Source organism: Mus caroli, unplaced genomic scaffold (genome assembly GCF_978045245.1).
Source record: "Mus caroli unplaced genomic scaffold, Mus_caroli_1 scaffold_10, whole genome shotgun sequence".
NCBI classification, from domain to species: Eukaryota; Metazoa; Chordata; class Mammalia; order Rodentia; family Muridae; genus Mus; species Mus caroli.
The window spans coordinates 59,213,284-59,235,528 of record NW_028227265.1 but is presented as its reverse complement, the minus strand read 5'-3'; the positions used below and the strand labels follow the sequence as shown (position 1 = coordinate 59,235,528).

General features: G+C 49.4%; 2 protein-coding genes across 7 annotated transcripts in view; one reads left to right on the top strand and one right to left on the bottom strand.

Annotated features, from left to right (window-relative positions):
• Positions 1-438: 438 nt before the first annotated feature.
• On the bottom strand, positions 439-13,444 carry Armc6 (armadillo repeat containing 6). 3 transcript variants are annotated; one of them, XM_021169551.3, is made up of 8 exons: positions 13,330-13,444; positions 10,667-10,793; positions 8,174-8,256; positions 5,354-5,927; positions 3,828-3,973; positions 2,823-2,954; positions 2,379-2,516; positions 439-1,175 (listed from the first exon to the last, which is right to left on the bottom strand). In XM_021169551.3, the coding sequence occupies exons 2-8, from the start codon at positions 10,785-10,787 to the stop codon at positions 963-965; spliced, it is 1,407 nt and encodes a 468-aa protein (XP_021025210.1). In that variant the 5' UTR covers positions 10,788-10,793; positions 13,330-13,444; the 3' UTR covers positions 439-962. The 3 variants fall into 3 exon arrangements, with proteins under 3 accessions (XP_021025210.1, XP_029336458.1, XP_029336459.1); XM_029480598.2 differs by lacking the exon at positions 13,330-13,444 and adding an exon at positions 13,167-13,292; XM_029480599.2 differs by lacking the exon at positions 13,330-13,444 and adding an exon at positions 12,404-12,476.
• The window catches only part of Sugp2 (SURP and G-patch domain containing 2), a 32,506-nt gene continuing 23,691 nt past the window's right edge, over positions 13,431-22,245 (top strand). For 2 of the 4 annotated variants that reach the window (XR_015048635.1, XM_021169548.2), the window contains exons 1-2: positions 13,660-13,872; positions 15,845-15,968. Coding sequence is in view for 1 of the 4 variants with exons in the window: in XM_021169548.2 (XP_021025207.1) it covers positions 15,857-15,968 (112 nt within the window). In the remaining 3 variants the exon portion in view is untranslated. Of the gene's footprint in view, positions 13,507-13,613; positions 13,873-13,935; positions 14,127-15,844; positions 15,969-22,245 lie in introns of those variants that run through there. The other 2 variants (XR_015048633.1, XR_015048634.1) reach the window with 2 other exon arrangements.

Genomic DNA, 22,245 nt, shown 5'->3' with positions numbered 1-22,245 from the left:
AGACATGGACTGCCTAAGACGGTAAGGGATGAGGGTGAGGCTGCTGTGAGGCAGCATTCCTGGGACGACGGGGCTAGAGCTGATGATCCCTATTCCTCTCCATGTCCGACACAACCCAGTGTTTCAGAAACAGAGAGGTGCCCACAAGTCAGGCTACCTGCTCTCAGCCACAGATCTCACTCAGAGCAGATAGATTGTCCTTGACCCCAGCCTCAGTGACCTATATAGACCAGACTCTGGCCCAAATACCCCTGGTGCCTGTAGCTACCTCAGGTGCCAAGTGCCCTGCTCTAGATGAGGACACAGCACCAACAGAGCTATGAAGAGACTCCTTTAGCCTGCATTAGCAGGCTGCAGTACCAGGGACCAGGGTCAGGGCAGACCCTGATGGATGAATTTGAAATCCCTGCCTCTACCAGCAGTGCCAGGAATTCTAGACCTATTTTACAGGTGAGAAAAATGAGAAGCTTTAAAATTACACTCACTTATTTATTTCTTTGTTTGTTTATTTAGCTAGCATGTATGTGTGCACCACGGCACACATATGGATTTCAGAGGACAAATTTGGAGGAGTCACCTCCCTCTTCCCATCATGCAGATCTTGGGGAATCAGTCTTAGCTGAAGCACCTCTACCCAGGGGGCCTGCCCAAGGAACAGGGTTATCAACTGCTTGGAGTGGTGCCCGGATTGCAGGCTGGCCCTGCTGGGACACCAGCTTGTGAAGGCCTCAAACTCCAGACAGAACGCTGCAGTTCCATGTGCCCTTTGTCCCAAAGCTGCAGAGAGCAGCTGTGGTAGAAGGGACACTGGCAGTGGTGGGCCACCAGGTCATCACTGCTTCTGCCCTCCCCACCCCTTGCCCTGCTAGCACACTTGTGTTCTGGGTAGCATGGGGAGGAGGACAGAGAGGCAGGGCCCCATAGCCACCCATGTTCTGGAGTCAGAGTTCTTTGAGCTAAGGTCATAGAGCCAGGTCACCCTTCTTTCCTGTCCACAGTTCACGAAGCTCCACACGGCAGCCTAGGTCTCGCAATGCGGCCTTAGCCACATCTTCACAGTCTGGGTGAGCAGCTCGGGCTTGCAAAATGAGCTCCTCTGCTCCCAGGTCCAGGATGGGCTTGGAGAAGACCTGGCTGCGGGACACCAGGTTTCGGATCAGCATGCAAGCCTGTTTCTGGAAGACAGAGAGGCTGTGACTAGGGGGAGCAGCCTAGGTTAAGGTCCACTCTGACCTGTGTACTCCTCAGAACATGAGGAGACAAATATTCAGTAGCCAGCTACACTGGACCAGGCCAGACCGATGGTCCCATGTGACCTTCTCATGTCCCACATCTCCCAAGTGAACACTCGGGACAGAATCTTGGACCCAAACAGCCAGCTACCCATGTCCCCTGAGGCAGGCTTTGGAGATGGTGCACAGAGGACATGGATAGAGGATTCCAAAGTCTATTTCTCAATGAGTCACCCATCTGGGTTGGTTCCAGGACCCTTCATCTAGTTTTGTTTTTTGTTGTTTGTTTGTTTTGTGAGACAGGGTCTCTTTGTGTAGCCCTGGCTGTTTCGAAACTCACTAGGTAGACCAGGCTGGCCTTGTACTCAGAGATCTGCCCATGTGTGTTTCTCTTGTACTGAGATTAAAGGTGTGTACCATTACATCCAGCCCTCCTTTCATGGATTTTAAAATCACTGATGCACAGGCACCATCTTCCACAGCTGGGTCTGCAGAGACCAGGTTTTCATGCTCCATGGACTGTCCTCATGGCTGGGTGGCTCAGAACACCTGACACAATGGGGAAGCTGTGTGCATGGTGATGTTTAGTAGTGACAGATGGGTAAGGTGGCACACGCTGAGGAGCCAGCACCTACGGGGCTGAAGACGTGGGACCCTGACCTCCATGCATGCAGGAGCTATAGATCTAGAGCTTGTTTCAAAGGAAAGCTGGAGTTGGGCTGAGTCAGAGGTCAGTTGGTACAGTGTTTGTCTCAATCCTAAGTGTGGTGGCACAGGCCTGTCACTCCAGCACTCACTGGGGAAGGCAAGAAGACCAGGTGGTGAAGGTTGTTCCTTTGGCAAAAACGCTAGAGGCCAGTTTGCTGAGCTACTCTGTCTCAAAAAAAGAAAAAGGAAGAGGAAGAAGAAAAAGGGGATAAACATACAAAGAAGAAAACTTTAGGCACATGTGCTTGTGTGCGTGCGTGTGTGCATGTGTGTGTGTACTAAAGTCCTTGTTGTGTATGAAAGTGCCCAGGCTGTCCTGTAATATAGGCTGCTCGGTCTTGAATTCATGCCTCTTGTGGGATTATAGCCACCACATCTGACTCAACATGCTTAGCTGATGAGAAGGAAAGGGCCCTGTGGGCACGGTGGCTTACTCACCTGGACACCAGCCTCTTGTGGATGAGCCTTCATGGCCTGCAGAGCAGCCAGAGCCCCGCCGCCCTCAATAATGACCCGGCTGTTGTCCGGCTTTCGAAGGGCTAGGACGCAGAGTGCGGCACAGCTTTGCTCACATACCTGTGAGTGTGGACAGGCAGCTGAGACTCTGAGCAGACAGATCCTCTCCCCATGTGTGTCAGCATGAGTCACTGCCACAGCCTGGATATTCTGCACTTCCCTTCAGTGGGTCCTGCAGGCTTATGTGTCACAGCAGTGGTGGGTTGGGTGCCCAGGGGTGGTAGAGCACTGACCCATGAGGACTCGATGGGGTGTAGCCTACCGTGGGGAACAGAAACTCCAGTCCTTCACCTAGCCTTGCTGACAGTGAGGAGGCAGCCCCTGTAAATCTGGCCATTGTCGCGCCCATGTGTTTGAGGTGGGTACCTGGGGGCTGGCCAGGTGCTGAGTCATAGCAGCCACAATGGACTCCGTACCACCTGCCCGGACAATGGCATCCTTTACGTCGTCGTTGCCTGCGATAGCCCTCAGGGCACTGAGAACTTGCTTCACGAGGTCCTGTGAGGATGGAAGGTGAGATCACCCTGGCTTGTGTGTTATCTGCAAGCCTCCTACTTGCTTGATGGTGGGAGAGGGCACTAAACAAAGCACTCTGACTGTTTCTCAGTTTGAACACATGTGGCCACCCCAGGGTCACAGGCCTGCCTGTGACAACAGGATAATGACCCACCATACGGAGGAAGGGCAGGTTGGAGAAGGGCAGGCCAGGTCTAGTGATTTGCTGATCCACCTCACATGAGTTGGGCATCAGACACGGCTCAGGGAGAGCACTGAGCGGCCTGAGCTGAGGAAGTTATTCCCATGTCCTCACTCCTGCTCCCTGCTGGAGAGAGTGTAGAGGTGGGGCCTGGGCAGCGGCTCAGGGAGTACTGTGTCTGCCTTGCACGCACAAGGCCCCAAGGTCTAGCACCCTGAACAACCACAGGGAACCTGGGCAAGGTAGCACAAGTGGGTTAAATTAAAGCCAACTAAGATTACACGGGCCCTTTCAACCTGTCTCACTGTCTGTCCATCTCTCTCTCTCTCTTACATACATGCACACACACAGTGTGGTAGCTCACGCCCACCATCCCAGTACTTGGAAGGCTGAAGCAGGAGGATTGTAGTATCAAGTCAGCCTGGGCTACAAAGACTAAAAAGGGCTGTGGTGTGATTTGGTGGCAGTGGGCTTGCATGCAGGAGGCTCTAAGTCTCACCAATATGGGGAAACAAGAAAAAAGGAAAGAAAAACCAGCCAAAAGAACCACGACCCTGAGTGTGGGCAGGCCTTCTTCATTCAGACTTTCACCCTTGCCTCGGTGGGGTCAGTCTGGCCAGCTGTGGCCTGAGGGGCCAGGAGCCCTGGGGAAGGAGGGAGACTCTGGGCTCCACCTGGTGGTCATTGCAGTCAGCCAGCAAGGTCACAAGGATGCCAAGGCCTCCGAGGTCTATAACCTCCTGGCAGAATTCATTCCGAACAGCCAGGCGGGATAGGGTGCTGCAGAGTTCGCTCAGGACCCCTGGGTTGTCAGAGAATGCTGTGCAGAGGAAAGAAGTGAGAATTAGAGCTGGAAGGGACCAGGGACAAGCAGCTGTATAGACAGGAGCCTGTCAGTCTCGGCAGAACTTCCCACTTCACAGGCTGGCTGCAGTCATCCAATAAGCCCGTGGGAGAATTAGCCCCTGGCTGGGCCTGCCACACCCCATGCCAGCAGCTACAGAAACTGACAGCACAGTGGCAAATAACTGCTAGACATGTTCCTGGCATCCCCTAAGCAAAGAAGTTAAGGGCTCGGCATTGTGCACACCTTAATCCCTGGCACTCGAGAGGCAGGGACAGGGGAATCTTTGTGAGTTCCAGGACAGCCTGGCCCACATAGCAAGCTCCAGACCCTCATCGTGAGACACAGTCTCAAAGAAAGGTAGGAAGGAAACCAAACAACCAGGGCAAGGCTTCCGACATAACTTTGAGGCTCCTGTCTGAAGTTTTCCACACACCACAGGAAGCTGGTGAGGAACACATGCAGACCAACCGGCGATGTCCTGGCGGTGATGGTCAGCAGTTACCATTTATAGGATCACTGTGGCACTTGCTACCTGTGCCCACCTGGCATTCTCTTTTCCCTGCACAGGTTGATATGAACAGGCTTTAAGTAATGAGAGGATGTGGTGGGTGTAGGTGGCCCATCCAATCAGGTAAAGGCTTTGTTTGGGAGGTGGGACACTGAGGTTTCTCAGTGGAGAAAGAATGTCTGGGGGCTGCTGGGAATCTCTGGTCTGCCCTAGGGCCTTCATACTACCAGAATGTGAGCCATTCTCTTTAAATAACTACTTAGGGGTTGAGGAGCAGCTTAAAGTTGGGGCCTGGGCTCAGCACAGAGTAGTTTGTGCTTAACATGAAGCACTCTGTGCTTGGTCCCACTGCAGCACTAGGAAGCAAAGGACAAGACAGACAAGGCTCCGACGTTTACACTCCTGCTCTATTTCTTTTTTTTTTTTTTTTTTTTGGTTTTTTCGAGACAGGGTTTCTCTGTATAGCCCTGGCTGTCCTGGAACTCACTTTGTAGACCAGGCTGGCCTCGAACTCAGAAATCCGCCTGCCTCTGCCTCCCAAGTGCTGGGATTAAAGGTGTGAGCCACCACGCCCGGCCCTGCTCTATTTCTAATTAGCCTAATTCAAGCTGCCACAAACAAGCCTATTCAAGAAGCTGACTGGCTTTACAGATGGTCAGGCCTCATTTCTCAGCCACTCTGTGGGTACAGAACAGGGCCTGAGAAAGGCTTTCCTATCTCTCAGATGAGTGGAGATCCCATGCATAGGCCCGCTACAGAGCTGGAGCCACGGGACAGGCTGGGAACTTATCCTCCCAGCTGAGAACCATGCCCACCCACCATCCTCTTCCCAGGGCAGCTCCTACCTCTGGCAGCCTCAATGAGCACCTTCAGGCCTTTGTTCTCCTGAACAATCATCTTGGCGTGCTCATGGGCATGGCCAAAGGGCACTCGGATATCATCATCAAAGGTCATGACCCGCAAGGCCCAGCAGGCCTCCCTGACCACATCGGCGTGCTGGCCATGCTGTGTAATAGCCGCTGTGAGCAGGGGCAACACGCCAGCTTTCACCAAGTCCTGCCGATTCTGTTCGTGCTTTAGGCAGACATGGCGCACGCAGCGAATCCCACAGCACGTGAGTTCAGTGTTGGCGGCATTCTGTGCTAGCGTGGCCACGAGAAGATGCAAGCCCTGGGCATCCAGGAGGTCAGGCTGGCCATCAGTCAGCACTGCCAGAGCATTGAGAGCCTGGAGCAGAAGACCCTGGTCACTAGTGGCAGCCAGCTGCCAGGCAGCCAGGAGGATTGGGTAGGCTCCCTTCTGGGCTGCCAGGTAGCGGCTGGCCTTCTGCTGCTTGCACTGGTCACAGAAGCGGCCAAGGTGGGCTGACACCTCCTGGAGCCGAGAGCCAGTCAGGGACTCCTGCAGATCATTGAGGGCCTGTGGAGAATGTCACAGTATTAGTTGCTGTTGATAGGCTCAGCACCACTGGCAGTCTCAACCCAGAATCTGGGACCAGGATGGAAGGTAGGGCCAGATCCATCTGACATTTCTACACCTATACTGATATTTTAAGATACCTATACTATTATTTTAAGACAGAATCTTTTTTTTTAAGTGTGTGTGTGTGTGTGTATAAGACTCTCAGAAAAGGAGGTAGGATCCACTGGAGCTGGAGTCACAGGCTGTTGTGAAGTACCATGTGGATGCTAGGAATTGAACCTGAGCCCTCAGTAAGAGCAGCACTCATAACTGCTGAGCCATCTCTTCAATACCAACATAGGGGCTTGATTCATAGCCCAGGCTGGCCTTGAAATTATGTTGTCTAAGCTGGCCTTGAACTCATAGGAAAACTCCGGTAAAAGTGTCCGGAGTGCAGGGACCCCACCTGTGAGCCATCATATATGTATAATCAGCCTATTTAAAAAAAAAAAAAAAAAAAAAAAAAAACAAAAAACTTTGAGTGCTATTTTATGTGTATGGGTGTTTTGCCTGCATGTCTATCCAAGAACTGAACCACTTAAAAGTGCTTGACACCAGGGCTGGAGAGATGGCTCAGCAGTTAAGGCACTAACTGTTCTTCTCGAGGTCCTGAGTTCAATTCCCAGCAACCACATGGTGGCTCACAACTATCTGTAATGGGATCTGACGCCCTCTTCTGGTGTGTCTGAAGACAGCTACAGTGTACTTATATACATAAAATAAATAAAATCTTTTTTAAAAAAATCTTAAAAAAAAAAAAAAGGTGCTTGACATCGGAGGAGGCCAGAAGAGGGTGTCACATCCCCTGGGACTGGGGTTAGAGATGGTTAATGAGCACCTGTGTGGATGCTGGGAACTGAACCCAGATCCTCTATAAAAGCAGTCAGTGTTCTTAACTGCTGAGCCAGCTCTCCAGTGCCTATATTTTTCTTTTTCTTTTTTGTTTTTTGTTTTTTCAAGACAGGGTTTCTCTGTGTAGCCCTGGCTGTCCTGGAACTCACTCTGTAGACCAGGCTGGCCTTGAACTCAGAAATTCGCCTGCCTCTGCCTCCCAAGTGCTGGGATTAAAGGTGTGCGCCACCACTCCCGGCCAATAAATTATTTTTTATCACAGTGAAAACAAGTAAATCCAGCCAGGCATGGCTCCGTGGGTGAAGCACGGTAGCTGGCAACCAGTCTGATAAAGGGAGGTTCAGTAGAAACCAGCAGCCTGGTGGGGGGGGGGGGGGCGCGCAGGGAGGTAGCGGGTAGGGAGTGGGGTGTTGGTTCAAATTCAGCTACCAGAACAGGCAAAGACATTTGTTGGCCAGCCCTGCCCAAACAGGCCTCAGAAACCTGGCAGAGCATGCAACAGTAGAATGGAACATTAAAGAAACCAAGGGGCAGACTGGAGAGATGGCTCAGATGGTTAAAAGCACTGACTGCTCTTCCAGAGGTCCTGAGTTTAATTCCCAGCAACCACATGGTGGCTCACAACCATCTGTAATAGAATCCAATGCCCTCTTCTGGTGTGTATGAAGACAGCTATATTGTACTCATACATAAAATAAAGAAATCTTTAAAAAAAGAAAAAAAATTAAGCCAGGGGCCAGGGAGGTGCAGCGCTTCCTACACAGGGCTCATGACCTCGGTTCAATCCCCAAGACCTACAAAGGGGAAGGATGTAACACTCTGACCTCCATATGTGCACCTCAGCATGTGTGCCCCCCCCAGTTAGAATTTTGCTGTTGTTGAAACAGGATCATATTATGTGGCCCTGACTAGCTTGGACTCAACAAGCCTCCTGAAAGGGTGGGGGTGGGGCATATATTCAAAGCATGTGTCATTGTTTCTATAAAAGTCAAGACTGGGAAGGGGCTGGGTGGGGGCCATGAGCACTTGCTGTGTAAGTACAGACCTGTTTAGATCCCCAGAACCCACATAAAGCTGGGCCAGAGACCCTTGATGTACGTGTGCCCGTGACTTGGGCAGTGAGATCATGTAGGTACTTGTATGTCTCAAATATCCTCCAAGTGGCTCAGCTGTCCCGCAGAGGCTGTGCTGCCCTCACATGAATTTGGGACACATGGCTGTAGACTTCCACTGGTCACAAGCTGGACAGACCACTGACATTTAGATACTGACTTCTGCCATATGGAACCCAGGGAAGAGACACCCACCCCTGCAGTCTGTTCCACCAAGGTGGTGGAGACGGAGGCTCCTACCTGCAGGACACTATGTGTGGGCTCCTGAAGGCCATCCAATGATACTTTTGGTGTTGCCTTCACAATGTTGCTCAGATCAACCCCTGCAGAGAGGAAGATGGGACAGTGCTGGAGTCAAGTGACAACTATCCTTCCTCAAGTCCCCCAGGCAGGAGGTCCCTGCTGGAGGCCTTCCTTCCAGGGTTCTTCCCAGTATTGCCCAGCCACAGGCTACAAGCAAGGCCATGCCACAGATGCTGTCTTTGAATAGTGAAGTAGCAGCTCTTACCTGCAGAAAGATGGGAAGGGGACCCCACGGAGCCTTTCTCACAGCCCTACCGGTCCCTTTTGGATCCTGCCTCCTGAGGCCTCAAAGACATCCCCTCTGTGATAAGTATTTCATGCATGCATGCGTGTGTATGTGTGACTTAGAAGAATTTTGGGTTTTTTTTGTTTTGTTTTTGAGACAGAATCAATGTAGCCCACGCTGGCTTTGAACTCACTATGTAGCCCAGGCTACCTCAAACTTATAGAGCTCTACCTTCTTACATCTCCCAAATTCTGGGATGACGAGAGTGTGGTTAAGGTGTGTTTCAGGTAGTCTTGTTATGAAGCCCAGAATGACCTAAAATTCACAGTAACCCTCCTACCTCAGCTTCCCAAGTCCTGGCTCAGCAGGTAGTGTTGATGAGCACTTATTTTCCCAAGAGCAGGAAACAGAGGCAGAAAGACCAGCATATCTGATACTAGCTAGCTACATAATGAGTTAAGAGGTTAGCCTAGGCTATAGGAACCAGTCTTGATACAAATAAATAAACAAAACCCAGTAACAAAGATAAAGAAGAGTTGGGAATCATAGGCTTTTGCTCCTGGGCTAAGCCTTGTTAGGTACTATGTGTGTGTTTGTGTGTGAATGTATTTGCGTTGTTCATGTGTTAATGTGTATGGATGGTCATGTGGGAGGATATTCATGTGTAGGGGTGATGGAGGCCCAGACCCAAACTCACGTACCATTCCTCAGAAGGTGTACTCATTTCTGAGACAGGGTCTCAGTGGAACCTGAGGCTCACTAATTAGGTTAAGCTGCAAACCAACAAACCCCTATAATCTCTATCTGTCTCCACCTCAGTGCTGGGATTACAGACACACCTTACTGAACATGTACTGCTGGTTGTGTGTCAACCTGAAGAAGCTAAAGTCATCAGAGGAGGGAATCTCAGTTGAAGAAATTCCTCCCTGAGATCCAGCTGTAAGGCATTTTCTTATAAGTGCTTGATGGGGGAGGGCCCAGCCCAGTGTTGTGGTGCCATCCCTGGGCAGATGGTCCTGGATTCAATAAGAATGCAGGCTGAGCAGCACGAGTCCATAGCTTCTACTTCAGCTCCTGCCTCAGGGTTGGTGTCGAGCTTGAGTTCCTGTCCTGACTTCTCTCAATGACAGACTGCAGTGTGGATGTGTAAGCCGGATAAACCCTGTCCTCCCCAGCTGCCTCCTGCTCGTGATGATTCACCACAGCAACAGACATCCTAAGATGCCTGATGGGAGGGGAGCACACCTTTGAGCCCAGCACTCAGTAGGCAGAGGCAAGTGGATCTCTAGGAGTTCCAGGCCTACCTACCTGGTCTACAGAGAAAATTCCAGGATAGCCAGAGCCACACAGAGAAACCCTGTCTTGAAAAACCACAAAAAGGGGCTGGTGAGATGGCTCAGTGGGTAAGAGCACCCGACTGCTCTTCCGAAGGTCCAAAGTTCAAATCCCAGCAACCACATGGTGGCTCACAACCATCCGCAACGAGATCTGGCGCCCTCTTCTGGAGTGTCTGAAGACAGCTACAGTGTACTTACATATAATAAATAAAATCTTTAAAAAAAAAAAAAAAAAAGAAAAACCACAAAAAGGACACACACACACCCCAAAACTCAAATACACCTCATTATGGCTTGCTTTTTACATGGGTTTTGGATCAAACTCAAGGCAAACTCAGCAAGTATTTTAGCAAGTGAGTTACCTCTCCAGTCACATTCCCAGTGTTACCTGATTGTCCTCTAGGGCACACATTTGTGTGTCCTAGAGGTAGGGCCTTGTCTTTCTTCCCTTCTGGCTGGCTTCACTGGGCCTATATTCAGAGTGAGGCATAGACAGGAATGGGCTTGCCGATGACGAGCGCCCTGTCTCTAAGGGCCTGCTGCACGTGTGCTCACTCATCCTGAGCCTCTGCTCCTGCCAAGTGGCTCAAGGTCTCCAAACCTTTGGTCTCCTGCCATTGCCACCACCATCACTCAGCAGCCCTACCACCCACAGTCCTCCATGACTTTCATGACTGACTCCTGGACATGGCATATGCCATGTGGCGTTGTGGCTGAGGACTGCCATGCCTTTTTTATTTTGAGGTGAAATAGGATGCTGGTGACAAGATGGAGACAGGCAGCAGGGGCGAGGTCAACAGCACGTCACTACTGTGTTAGGCTGAGGGCTGTGGCCTCTAAGAGCCAGTACTGAAGTCACTGCCCTACCTTGTGATTCAAACTGCTCCACAGCCTCTCGAATGGCCTCCTCAGTGCCCATCTCAAACTCCTCAATGTTCTCCCGCACTGCAGCATCAAAGGTTTCCTGGGTGATGCGCTTGGAAGCCATCACTGCCTGTTGAGTGGAAAGGAACATTTGGTTAGGGGACAGCAGGCAACTGGGAGTCTTCTACCTTAGTAATCCCAGCACAAGGGAGGGCAGAGACACAAGGCTCCTGGCCAGGAGGGGACCAGTCTGGACTACATAGTGAAACACTATCTCAAAAAGTTGAAGAGATAAAAGAAAAAGGCCAACTGGATAGCTCTGTGGGTAAAGCCTTGCTACCAGGCGTCAGGACCTAAGTTTAGTCTTAAGAACAAACACGGTAGAGCCTGGACTCCTGACAGTTGTCCTCTTACTTGTGTATGCAGGCTTGTGCATTTGCATGCCCACAATATAAGATGAATAAAACTTAAATTAAAAAAAAGAAAGAAGAAATGGGCACTTAGGGCACTGTCTACCAGGCCCCAAATAACTATAAGACTGCTCTTCCCACCTACTATACCTGATCTATCTGCACAAGAGCTCAGGCCTGCTATCCCAGCACTGGGGAGCTGAGAGGCAGGTGGATATCTGGGAGTTCAAGACCAGCCTCATCCACATACAAAGTTCTAACCCGGACAAAGCTACACAATGAGACCCTAACCCAAAACAAACAAGACAAAGGCAAACAAACAAACAAACAAAAAAATCCAGGCTATGTGAACCCTGGTCTCAATAAGCAATCCACCAAGATGAGGGAAACGGGTGGTATTCGATTAAACACCAAGGCATAAACAAAATACAACAGATGGCAGTGTTACTTGGCAGTGGGGGATGGTGCCCAGGGTCTCACTCATGCTAGCATGTTCCCTACCAAGCCTGATTGTTCTACAACACTATTTTATTTAACTTTATTTAAACTGCATTTTATCCACTTGCAAGTGTTGGCTTGCATTTGCTGTGTCACAGGCGGAAAAGAGTCTGCAGCTCTCTTCAACATGGAGATCCTGGGGGTTGAACTCAGGTCCTCGAGCTTGGCAGCAAGCACCTTAGCTGCTGAGCCAGCTCACTGAGCTGAGCACTATTTTCTACTGCACAGTCCATAGCCAACATTATCAAAGTTTTCTGATGCTCTTCTTTACAACAGTCTAGAATCACAAATCGGGTGTGGTGGCATGCAACTGTCATCTCAGCAGCAGAAGGCTTGGGGCAGAAGGATGGGAATTCAAGGGTACAAGAGATTGTCCAGACAACAAAAACAAAAATTCCAATCCTGAAGCTCACAAAGCCATAGGAGAAAATTGACTCCCACAAGTCCTCTGATCTTACATGAAGGCCACAGTACAAATGACACATAAATGTATAAAGATCGAATTTGTAAAAGCCACACTCTGGTTAGGGTCTTATGGTACAAGCCTGTGATCTCCAGCCCCAAGCCAGCCTAGGCTACAGAGTGAGACCCTGTGTAGAAGGAACGAGTGTAAAGGCTGAGGTGCTGAGGAAAAGGTGTTCAGTCAGCAGGTGAAGGTGTGCCGCTCCATCATCACAACTGAGTTCAGTTTCAGCACACACATCTGGTAGTTCACAACTTGTGCATACATATGAACATACAATAGTAATGATGATGTTAAATAATATTGATAACAAATAATTTATTAATAATAATAGTTATTAAAGCACGAATGAAGCAGAGGCAGGCTAACCTCTGAACTGGAGGCCAGCACAGTCTACAGTGCAAGTTCCTGGACAGCCAGGACAACACGGAGAAACCCTGGCTTGAAAACAAAAACAACAACAACAAAACAAGAAACACTGATACCAGAACAACTGAGGCAGAAATGGTAGACCTCTGTGAGTTTCTGGCCAGCCTGATCTATACAATGAGACTCTCCTGACCCCCTCCCCCGTCCTGCCCCTCAAGTAAACAAAACCTGTCTAGTTCAAGCAGCCTTACTGTCACATAAAATAATTCCCTGTTTTTGTTTTTTATAAGTTAGGGATTCATGTAGACCTGACTGACCTTGAACTCCTGATTTCCAGTCTCCAAACAACCCCCTGGCTTATCTGTTGTTTTTGAGGCAGCGTCTGGTCTTGTAGCCCTGACTGGTATCAAACTCGCAGCAATCCTTCTGCCTCTGTTTCTTGAGTGCACCACAACGTCTGTTCATTCTTTTGACTGTTTTTATTCTGAAATATTGGCTGGCTATGTAGCCAAAGCCGGTCTAGAACTCATCAATCCTTCTGTCTCTGTCTCCCTAAAGCAGTCATGACAGGTGCAGCAACCACGCCCGCTCCATCACTACTACATGAACAGCAACACCAGCGTCCCCTGAACCCAGAGCCACACCATCTTGAACCTCCTGTACTCCTTCCTGGCTCCACTGCCTAGAATACAGCCGACCCCGTAGCAGGTGCTCAGGTGCACACAGGCACAGCACGAATGAATAAATGAATGAAAGAACCTACACGACAAGAAAGGCGAAGCATTTGCTTCCCAAGTATCTTTGGTACGATTCTCTCCTTCCCCCAAACCAAGTCCGCGAGAGTCGTGCAAACACCACCACCCCGACCCCGCGGCGCCCACTCCCCACTGCGCCAGCCACAAGCACAGGCGGCCGGTGCTCCTCACCGGGTCTAAGCAGCCACGTGGGGAAAGGGTGGGGCTCGCAGCTGTCACCCGAGACTTTGCCTTTGGCTCCTTCGAGCCACCATATAAGCGCAAGCGCAGAGGCGCCGCCTCGCCTCGGCGTCCCTCCTTCGGCTGAGAGGCTCCTTCCCGGGGCAACGAGGGCGACCGCGAGCACAGGTAAAGCGAAGGGAGCCACAGAATACGCGTGAGCCTGAGACTCTTGCAGTCCTCTCAATGCTACTCCTAGGTGTCGCTTCCCCTCAAAAGAAATAGTTTTCACCTAGGTAGACTCGGCCCTGAGACGTGAGCAGCGCGCCTGCGCGAAAGAGCGAAGATGGCTGCCCTCGACGCTTGCGCATGAGGACCTAGGCGGTGGCAGCCAGCGCCTGCGCACCAAGGCAAGGCAGAGGCTTGCGCCTGCGCGACGCGGCGCTGCGGAAACCGTTGGCTCATTTGCATCTCCCCGCCTCGCCAGGCTGTGGATAAGGGGCCCGAGGCGGCGGCGGCAGCGGCGGGGGCGGCACCGCACGCGGCAGGCTCCGGGTGAGGCCCGGGCCCTGGAGACCTGGGAGGGCGGGCCCAGCGGGCCCGGGGTGGGAAGGACTCTGGGTGTCTCTGGGGCGAGCGCGCTCCTCCAGCCTGTCTGGCGGGTCCATTCATTACGCTTGAGCCCTCAGTCGGCCGGGCGAGCTGGGCGTAACGGCGAGCGGGCTTCAGGCCTCCAGCTGCTGGCAATCACTGCAGCCCCCGAGTCTGCCAGTGCCATAGACGGGGAAACGGAGGTGCAGACAGATTAGGTACCTTGATTAAATTTCAGGATCAGCTGACCCGGAGGAGTCCCTGCTCTTAAATGACAGAGAACAAGGGACGTCCTATCGCTTTCCCAGGGTGTGGGGAAACGGGGTGATGGTTATAGAAATGACCAGAAGGGAGGTTTACCTCTTGAAGTTGGAAGTGTCATAGGAAGGCTGTCACTCATATATATGCTGCCTTATTTTTTTTGAACATACAGAAAGTGCCCTCACAATGAATGCCTTGTTGGTCAGGCTCAAGATTAGGATGCCTAACCTCGTGGTTCACTTCTTCAAGTCTGCTTTTCTCCCGTGTGTGAACATTTTTTTCTTTCATTCCTTTTTTTCTTTTTCTTTTCTTTTTTTAGGCAGGGTCTCAAACTGATTATGATGGCTCACCCCTGTAATCCCAGTTCCCAGGAGGCAGAGACAGGGTGGATTTTCCTTTCAATGCCAACCGTGTGTGTGTGTGTGTGTGTGTGTGTGTGTGTGTGTTTGAGGCCAACCAGAGGTGTGTAAAGAGATCATTTGGAATCCCTCCTACTCAACCATGCTACCAAAAAAAAAAAAAAAAAGTAAAATAAATAAAACTAAAAAAGACTGGGTCTGCAGAACCTGGCAGTGCACCCTGGCAATCCTAGTTCTTGGAAGGCAAAAGCAGGAGGATTAGAGTTTAGTGCTCATGCCAACGTGGGCTACTCTGTTGTAGTTGCAAAAATCCAAACAACAACAAAACAAAACCCTCACGCACACACAAAACTGGGTCTTGCTATGTAGCCTAGGCTGGTCTGGAATAAACTAGGTAGCTCACACAGGTTTTAAACCTGCAGACCTGTTGCTCAGCCTCTTAAATGGCTGAGATTACGTGCTTGTACCACCAGATCCTATCCTCTGTGTGTGTATGTGTGTGTTTGTGAGAGAGGGAGGAGAGAGAGAATGAGTGAGTGTGTGTGTGTGTAAGCCAAAAATTGATGTCTGGTTACTGATTGGCTAGTCTGGCTGATCACCAAGCTCCAGTGATCTTTCTTCTTCCTTGTCTTCATCAGAGATTACAGGAACATATGTCCTTATGTCCAGCTTTTTTCCTGCTTCATTTTGGGTATTTCTGGGCATGTGTTTGCCACAGCGCATGGGTGGAAGTCAGAAGACAACTTGGCCAGTTTTGAACACAGGCCATCTTGTTTGGCCCCTTACTGAAACCAACTCAGCCTCTATTCCCCTTTTAAGATTTTACTTGTTGGTTGCCCAGTGTGTATGCTGGGTTCTGAACTGAGGCTCTCTGCAAGAGCAGCAAGTACTCTTTAAACACTGAGCCATCTCTCCTGTCCCTCACTGTATTTTCTTGGTTGCCCTGGAACAGGAAATCTCATTGCCTCAGCTGGAATCTCTGCCTGCAGCAGCACACCCAGCTCCTTCTGTGCTATAGGGACTCAGCTCCTGGGTGTGTTGCTGAAAGAAGCAAAAGACATCTTGTACTGAGACTAGCCCAGAGTATACAGTTGCTAGCTTATTATCCTCTTGTGAGAGTGTCACTCGCTCTTCCAGAGAATTCTCAGAGGTGAAGAGCTCTGGGAAACCCTTCTCTAAACTGTGAGTCTGAGTGGCTACACCTTTCCCAAATACTTTTTTCTAGGGTCATTCTTCCAGTTCTGTTACCCTGTTTTGGGTGGTGATTTTTGACCTGAGGCAAGCTGTCTTGATTAATGTGACTTCTCTCACTATAGGAGAAAAAAACCATGGCAGCAAGGCGGATGGCGCAGGACTCTTTGGACAGCGTATTACAGGAGAAATCTAAACGGTATGGGGATTCCGAAGCTGTTGGTGAAGCTCTCCATCTTAAAGCTCAAGGTAAGTTAAGATGTTTGGCCTGTGCAGGAGGAGTTCTGTGGACTGTCATGCTTTGGGTGCAAGCTGAGCTGCTGGGATCCTTGCTGGATTTGTCAAGAAGAGATCATATTTTCTTGTGGCCCACTTGCCAGCTATGCAGAAGGTACTGTTGTCATTAAGTAGAGTATGTCAGCCAAACATCCTCCTCACCAAAGAATTTGAGCATGGCCTTACTTGTGCGGAAGCACATACTCTGCCACTGACTATCCCCAGCCTCTGCAGAGGGTTCCTTTGTGTGTGTGTGTGTGTGTGTACATGCACCTGGAAGTAGAGGTTCCAGGGACTGAACCTAGTTATCAGTCAGGCTTGTGGCAAGTGCCTTTACCTTTACTCACTGAGCCATCTAAACAGCTGTGTTTCCCCCCCACACACCTTTTTTTTCAAGACAGGGTTTCTCAGTGTAACCAAACCTGACTGACCTGGACTGGACTTGCTGTGTAGATCAGGCTGGCCTCAAACTCACAGACATCCTTCTCCCTCTACCTCCCAAGTACTGGGATTAAAGGCATGTGCCACCATGCCTGGCTAGCTATCCCCTTTTAAATGACACTCCTCAGCCTCCAGCAAACTGGCTGAACTGCAATCTTAGTTCTTTCAGGCATATCTAAACCACGACTTGTGGATTGCTATGGAGTAGCCTTATACAAAACTATATATAAACTTACTGAAAACATAAGAGGTTGTTGTTTAAAGGGTTTTTTTTTTCTTTTTTTCAGCTTGATTAGTTTTCCAGTGTAAACTTTATAGATTACAACCTAACATTGCAATATCAAAAGATTGAACATGCCACGATACTCAAGTGCCACAGATCACGTCTGTGTTTTCTGATGGGTCTTCAGCAACTCCTCTGAAAGAGGTCCTTACCTACAGGTTCAAAAACACTGCTATATGTAGTCCTACCTGTCATGGAGCTTGCTATGTAGACCAGGCTAGCCTTGAACTCAATGAAATCCTCCTGCCTTTGCCTCTCAAGTGCTGGGATTAAAAGCCTGACTAATCTACTAGTTTTTGTTGTTTTGGGGTGGGGAGAGGGTGGGGGGGACACACAAGGTTACTCACTGAAGCTGAAGCTCCCTGTTTATCTCAGCTAGACTGGCTGGCCAGTGACCCTCACTCTAGTGCTGTGGCTGCAGCTTGTTCAGACATGGCTGGCCCTTTTGTGGGTGGTAGGAATTTTAACTTGCTTGCACAGCAAGCATTCTTAACCATTGTGCTATCTCCCTACACATCACGTCTTAATTTCCTCAGGAAGACTAGTGAAGGCTTGCGTTCTGATACATAGTAAGGAGCATGAGGCAGCATGATCCCTGTGGGTTTGAGGTCAGCTTGATCCTGCCTCAAAAAGAAAGAAAACAAAACTGATTGGCAGAGAAACAGCAGGCCTTACAGAGTGCCGCTTGGTTTTGGAACAAGGCTGTATGTTATCAGTCATCCTTTCTTTGGCTTCTGCTTGATCCTGGACATTTCTCTTTTCTGTAAACCTGGCGTAGGAAATGCATGATACAGCCATGATTCCTGCCTCTTTTTTTGTTTGTTTGTTTTGTTTGATTGATTGATTGTTTTTGTCTTCTGAGACAGGGTTTCTCTGTGTAGCCCTGGCTGTCCCAGAACTCACTCTGTAGACCAGGCTGGTTTCAAACTCAGAGATTCTCCTGCCTCTGTTCCTCAAGTGCTGGGATTAAAGGCATGCGCCACCACTGCCTGGCTCTGTTCTTGCCTCTTAACTCTGCCACCTTGACTGCACCAAGACCACAGTCATGCCCAAGAATAATTTCAGTTTTGCTGGTGGGGCTCTATGTCTGCCCCCACCCCTCCCCTTCACACATGATGAGAGTGTCTTAGAATAGCATTTCCCACTGTATTCCTGCCCATTGGATCGCCCTGCTTGGCACCCACCTTCCACCAGTGTATGCATATGCATGGGGGGTGGTGTTCTTTTCTGAGCTCAGAGTGAACTCAGGACCAGATATGTACTAGACAAGGGCTCTGCCACTGAGCCACCTCTTTCCCTTGGTAATGGCAATGCCTACTGTGTACGCTTCTGTGCTTGCTAAAGAAGGGGACTTGTATTTGCCCATGAGTGTGGGTTTTTGTGTTTTCTTCAATTACTCTAATACATAGTACCTGTTCATTTTCTTGCCTTTTTATTGGGGGGGGGGCAGGGGGTATCTTAGTCAGGGTTTCTATTCCTGCACAAATATCATGACCAAGAAGAAAGTTAGAGAGGAAAGAGTTTATTCAGATTACACTTTCCATATTGCTAACCAAAGGAAGTCAGGACTGGAACTCATGCAGGGCAGGAAGCAGGAATTGATGCAGAAGCCATGGAGGGATGTTTCTTACTGGCTTGCCTCCCCTGACTTGCTCAGGTTGCTTTCTTGTAAAACCCAAGACTACCAGCCCAGAGATGGTCCCACCCACAATGGTCCTTCTCCTCATTTGATCACTAATTGAGAAAATGTCTTACACTTGGATCTCATGGCAGCATTTCCTACTTGGCACCTGAAGCTCCTTTCTCTGTGATAGCTTGTGTCAAGTTGACCAAACCAGCCAGTACACTTGACCCCTTGTCAAGTTGACACACAAACTCATCGCTATTAAGCCTCAATCCTCACTTTCTTATTCATCCCCAAGATCTAAATAACTTTAAAAGTCCCACAGTCTTTGCAAATTCTTAAAATTTCAATCCCTTTAAAATATCCAATGTCTTTTAAAATTCAAAGTCTTTTTACAATGAAAAGTCTCTTAACTGTGGGCTCCACTAAAATACTTTCTTCCTTCAAGTGGGAAAAATATCAGGGCATAGTCACAATCAAAAGGAAAATCAGACTCCAACTGTCCAATGTCTGGGATCCACTCACGATCTTCTGGGTTCCTCCAAGGGCTTGGGTCACTTCTCCAGCTCTGCCCTTTGTAGCACACACCTTGTCTTCTAGGCTCCAGCTGCCTGTACTCCACTGTTGCTGCTGTTCTTGGTGGTCATCTCATGGTACTGGCATCTCCAAAACACTGCTGTCTATTGCTGCAACTAGGCTTCACCAATAACCTCTCATAGGCTCTCTTCATGGTGCCAAGCCTCAACTCCATTGCATGACCCCTTCAGTCCTGGGCCATCAATTGCAACTGAGGCTGCACCTTCACCAATGGCCTTCCATGGCCTCTCACAGTGCCAAGACTCAGCTGTTCTTCATGACCCCTTCATGCCTTCAAAACCAGTACCACCTGGGTGACTCTTACACATTACTAAGTCCAGCCACAGCACAAGGTACAACCTTGGCTGTCTCTGGAACATAGCCTCTGTGCTCTCAGAAAATACTTCCCAGAAAATTTCACCTCAATGATGCTGGTCTCTTCTTAATCACCACTAATTTCTTAGCTCCAGTTAGCTAGCATCAATAGCCCCAGTAATGCAAAAATTTTGCTTTAGTTCTGATATCTTGTTAATCACAGCTGATTCTTCAGTCCCACCTAACCAGAACCACAGGATCTTCACAATCAAAACAGCAATGACCCTGATAAGAGTCTCTAATCGTCCCTCTGAAATTTCACAAGCCAGACCTCCATCTTCTGCACTGTTCTCAACATTATCTTCCAGGCTCCTACAGAACATCCCATAGAGCTCTTAACATCCCAATGGCTCTTCTAGCTCAAAGTTCCAAAGTCCTTCCACAGTCCTCCCCAAAACATGGTCAGGTTGTCACAGGAATATCCCACTTCTGGTACCAATTTGTTAGGGTTTCTATTCTGCATAAACATCATGACTAAGAAGAAAGTTGGGGAGGAGTTTATTCAGCTTACATTTCCACATTTGCTGTTGATCATGAAAGGAAGTCAGGACTGGAACTCAAGCAGGTCAGGGAGCAGGAGCTGATGCAGAGACATGGAGGGATGTTTCTTACTGGCTTGCCTCCCCTGGCTTGCTCAGCTTGTTTTCTTACAGAATCCAAGACTACCAGCCCAGAGATGGTACCACCCACAAGGGGCCCTCCCCCCTTTGATCACTAATTGAGAAAATGCCTTACAGGTGGATCTCATGGAGGTATTTCCTCACTGACTCTCTGTGATAACTCCAGCTTGTATCAAGTTGACAAAAAAACAGCCAGCACAGAGGGGTTGTGTACATATGTTCATGTTTTTGTGCATTCATGTAGGGATGCACAGGTTGACATTTGGTATCTTCCTCAATCACTCACCACTTTGTTTTGCTTTTTAAAGATTTATTTTATTTTTAAGGTACGTTTTGTGTGGGTATATGCACCTGAGTGAAAGTACCAGAAGAAAACGTCAGCTCTCTTGAGCTGAAGTTACAGGCAATTGTGAAGCTATGTAATTTGGAGAACTGAGCCCAGGTCCTCTGGAAAAGCAGCAAGTGCTCTGGCCATTGAGCCATCTCTCCAGCCCGCCTTGTGTTCTGAGATACTAGGTGCTTACTGATGTGGCTAGATAGGCTAGCCAGTGGGCCCTGAGATTTCCTGTCCTGCCTTCCCACCACTGGGGTTACAGACTTGTGCTGATACATAGATTAATATGGGTCCTAAGATGGGCACAGGTCTTCTTGCTTGTTCAGGCTAGCCTGAAACTCAGCCCTATCTCCCTCAGCTCCTGAATGATGGCCTTCCTTCCAGGTGTTTGTAACCAGTACCTTTTTGTCAGATTTTTTTCTTTTTTTTTACTTTATTGTAGGTTTTGTTTTAAAATCCAACTGCGAGAAAGATGCCTGGGCCCTGCTGCCCCCATGGATAGCTTTTGGGGACAGCTTCTTGCAGCGTTTCTTTTTGTGTCCAGACGGAACTCCAATGATATCTGTGTACCACCCCCACCCCCCTAATCCCTGAATGACACTTGACTCTCTGACATAGCCTTACTTAGTGTGCCTTCTACTTGCCTCTGGCTCTATTTCAGCCCCAGAGAGAGGAGGGTTAATGCCAGGCAGGCCTTTCTACCACTTTGGGGTCAGGGGTCAGACCATGGCCTGCTCAGCTGTCCAGCGTGTGGGTTAGGGTTAGGCTGCTGCTGCCTCCCAGTGGCAGTATGGGATAGGAAGTCCTCCAGGAGGCAATAAGAGTGGCAGCCTTATAAAACTTCTGAGACAGAAGTGGCGCATGCCTTTAATCCCAGCACTTGGGAGGCAGAGGCAGGCAGATTTCTTGAGTTCGAGGACAGCCTGGTCTACAGAGTGAGTTCCAGGACAACCAGGGCTATACAGAGAAACCCTGTCTTGAAAAACAAAACAAAACAAAACAAAACAAAACAAACAAACAAAAAAGAAATGAAAACTCTGAAGTGGGCCAGGCACAGTGAAAGATCCAGGCTTCATAGACCAAGTCCCTTCTCTAAAGTGTGGGTGGAGTGACGTTGGGGTGGGGGCTGGTGATGAGTTTGGGAGCCTGTGCCTGATGCTAATGTGTGCCTCAAGAGTCACCCACTGTCCTGTCTTGGCTAATGGCCACAGCAGGTAGCAGGTAAGCACAAGCCTGGTGCTTACAGACACATAAGTGTGATCAACTCCTCAGTGCCCATAGGACATGGGTGTGGTTCTCAACCTCCTGTGTACACAGATGTTGCTGGGAAACTCAAAGAGTTGAGAACAGGGGCTCCCATCTTCCTGTTTACCCAGGCATCGCTGGGAACGGTGACAAGTTGGGAATGAGGCCCTGAAGGCCTGTGATGAGCCCCTGCTGTGTGTGTGTGGGGGGGGGGGGGGTTCATGGTAGATGAGGATGCCTGGGAAGGGATGTTCATTGGCTACACTTGGAGGCCCCTGGATCCCTCATTAACATGGAGAACTCTAGGTACTACACTGTGTGACCATTTGTCATGCTCCACTTACTGTGGTTCCAGGACAGGAATCTGATCAAGAGCTAATTTGAACTCCTGCCGTTCTCAGTTATGAGCTTTATCAGGGTTCTGAACTTTGCCACTACCTTACATGGCCTCCTGTCTGGTGGCCCCACCCAGCCACTGCCGCACACATGGATTTCTAGCCCCTATATAGTGCAAGCTTAGAAGATGCTTCCCCTTAATATGCAATGGCATGGCGGTATCTGCACAGCACAGAGGTGCGCCTCTTCCATGTGTTTTGAATCCTCTCAAATATAACCAGGAACTGTGGGTGGCAGTGCTCCCTGCTGTTGTATAGGGAGAATGCTGGGAAAGGCCATACTGATGCAGGTACAAGTTTCCCAAGTGTTTTTACTCTGGCTTGGTTGAATGTATGACTGCAGTTCTCAGTGGGTCA

Excerpts from the sequence above, each read along its gene's own strand:
- Armc6 (XM_029480598.2), bottom strand. The coding sequence starts at position 13,187 with ATGCTTCGCCTTTCTTGTCGT. Across the intron at positions 2,955-3,827 it reads CTGACTGCAATGACCACCAG|GACCTCGTGAAGCAAGTTCT; the intron begins GTGGAGCCCAGA and ends CCATCCTCACAG. Across the intron at positions 2,517-2,822 it reads AGCACCTGGCCAGCCCCCAG|GTATGTGAGCAAAGCTGTGC; the intron begins GTACCCACCTCA and ends CCACACTCACAG.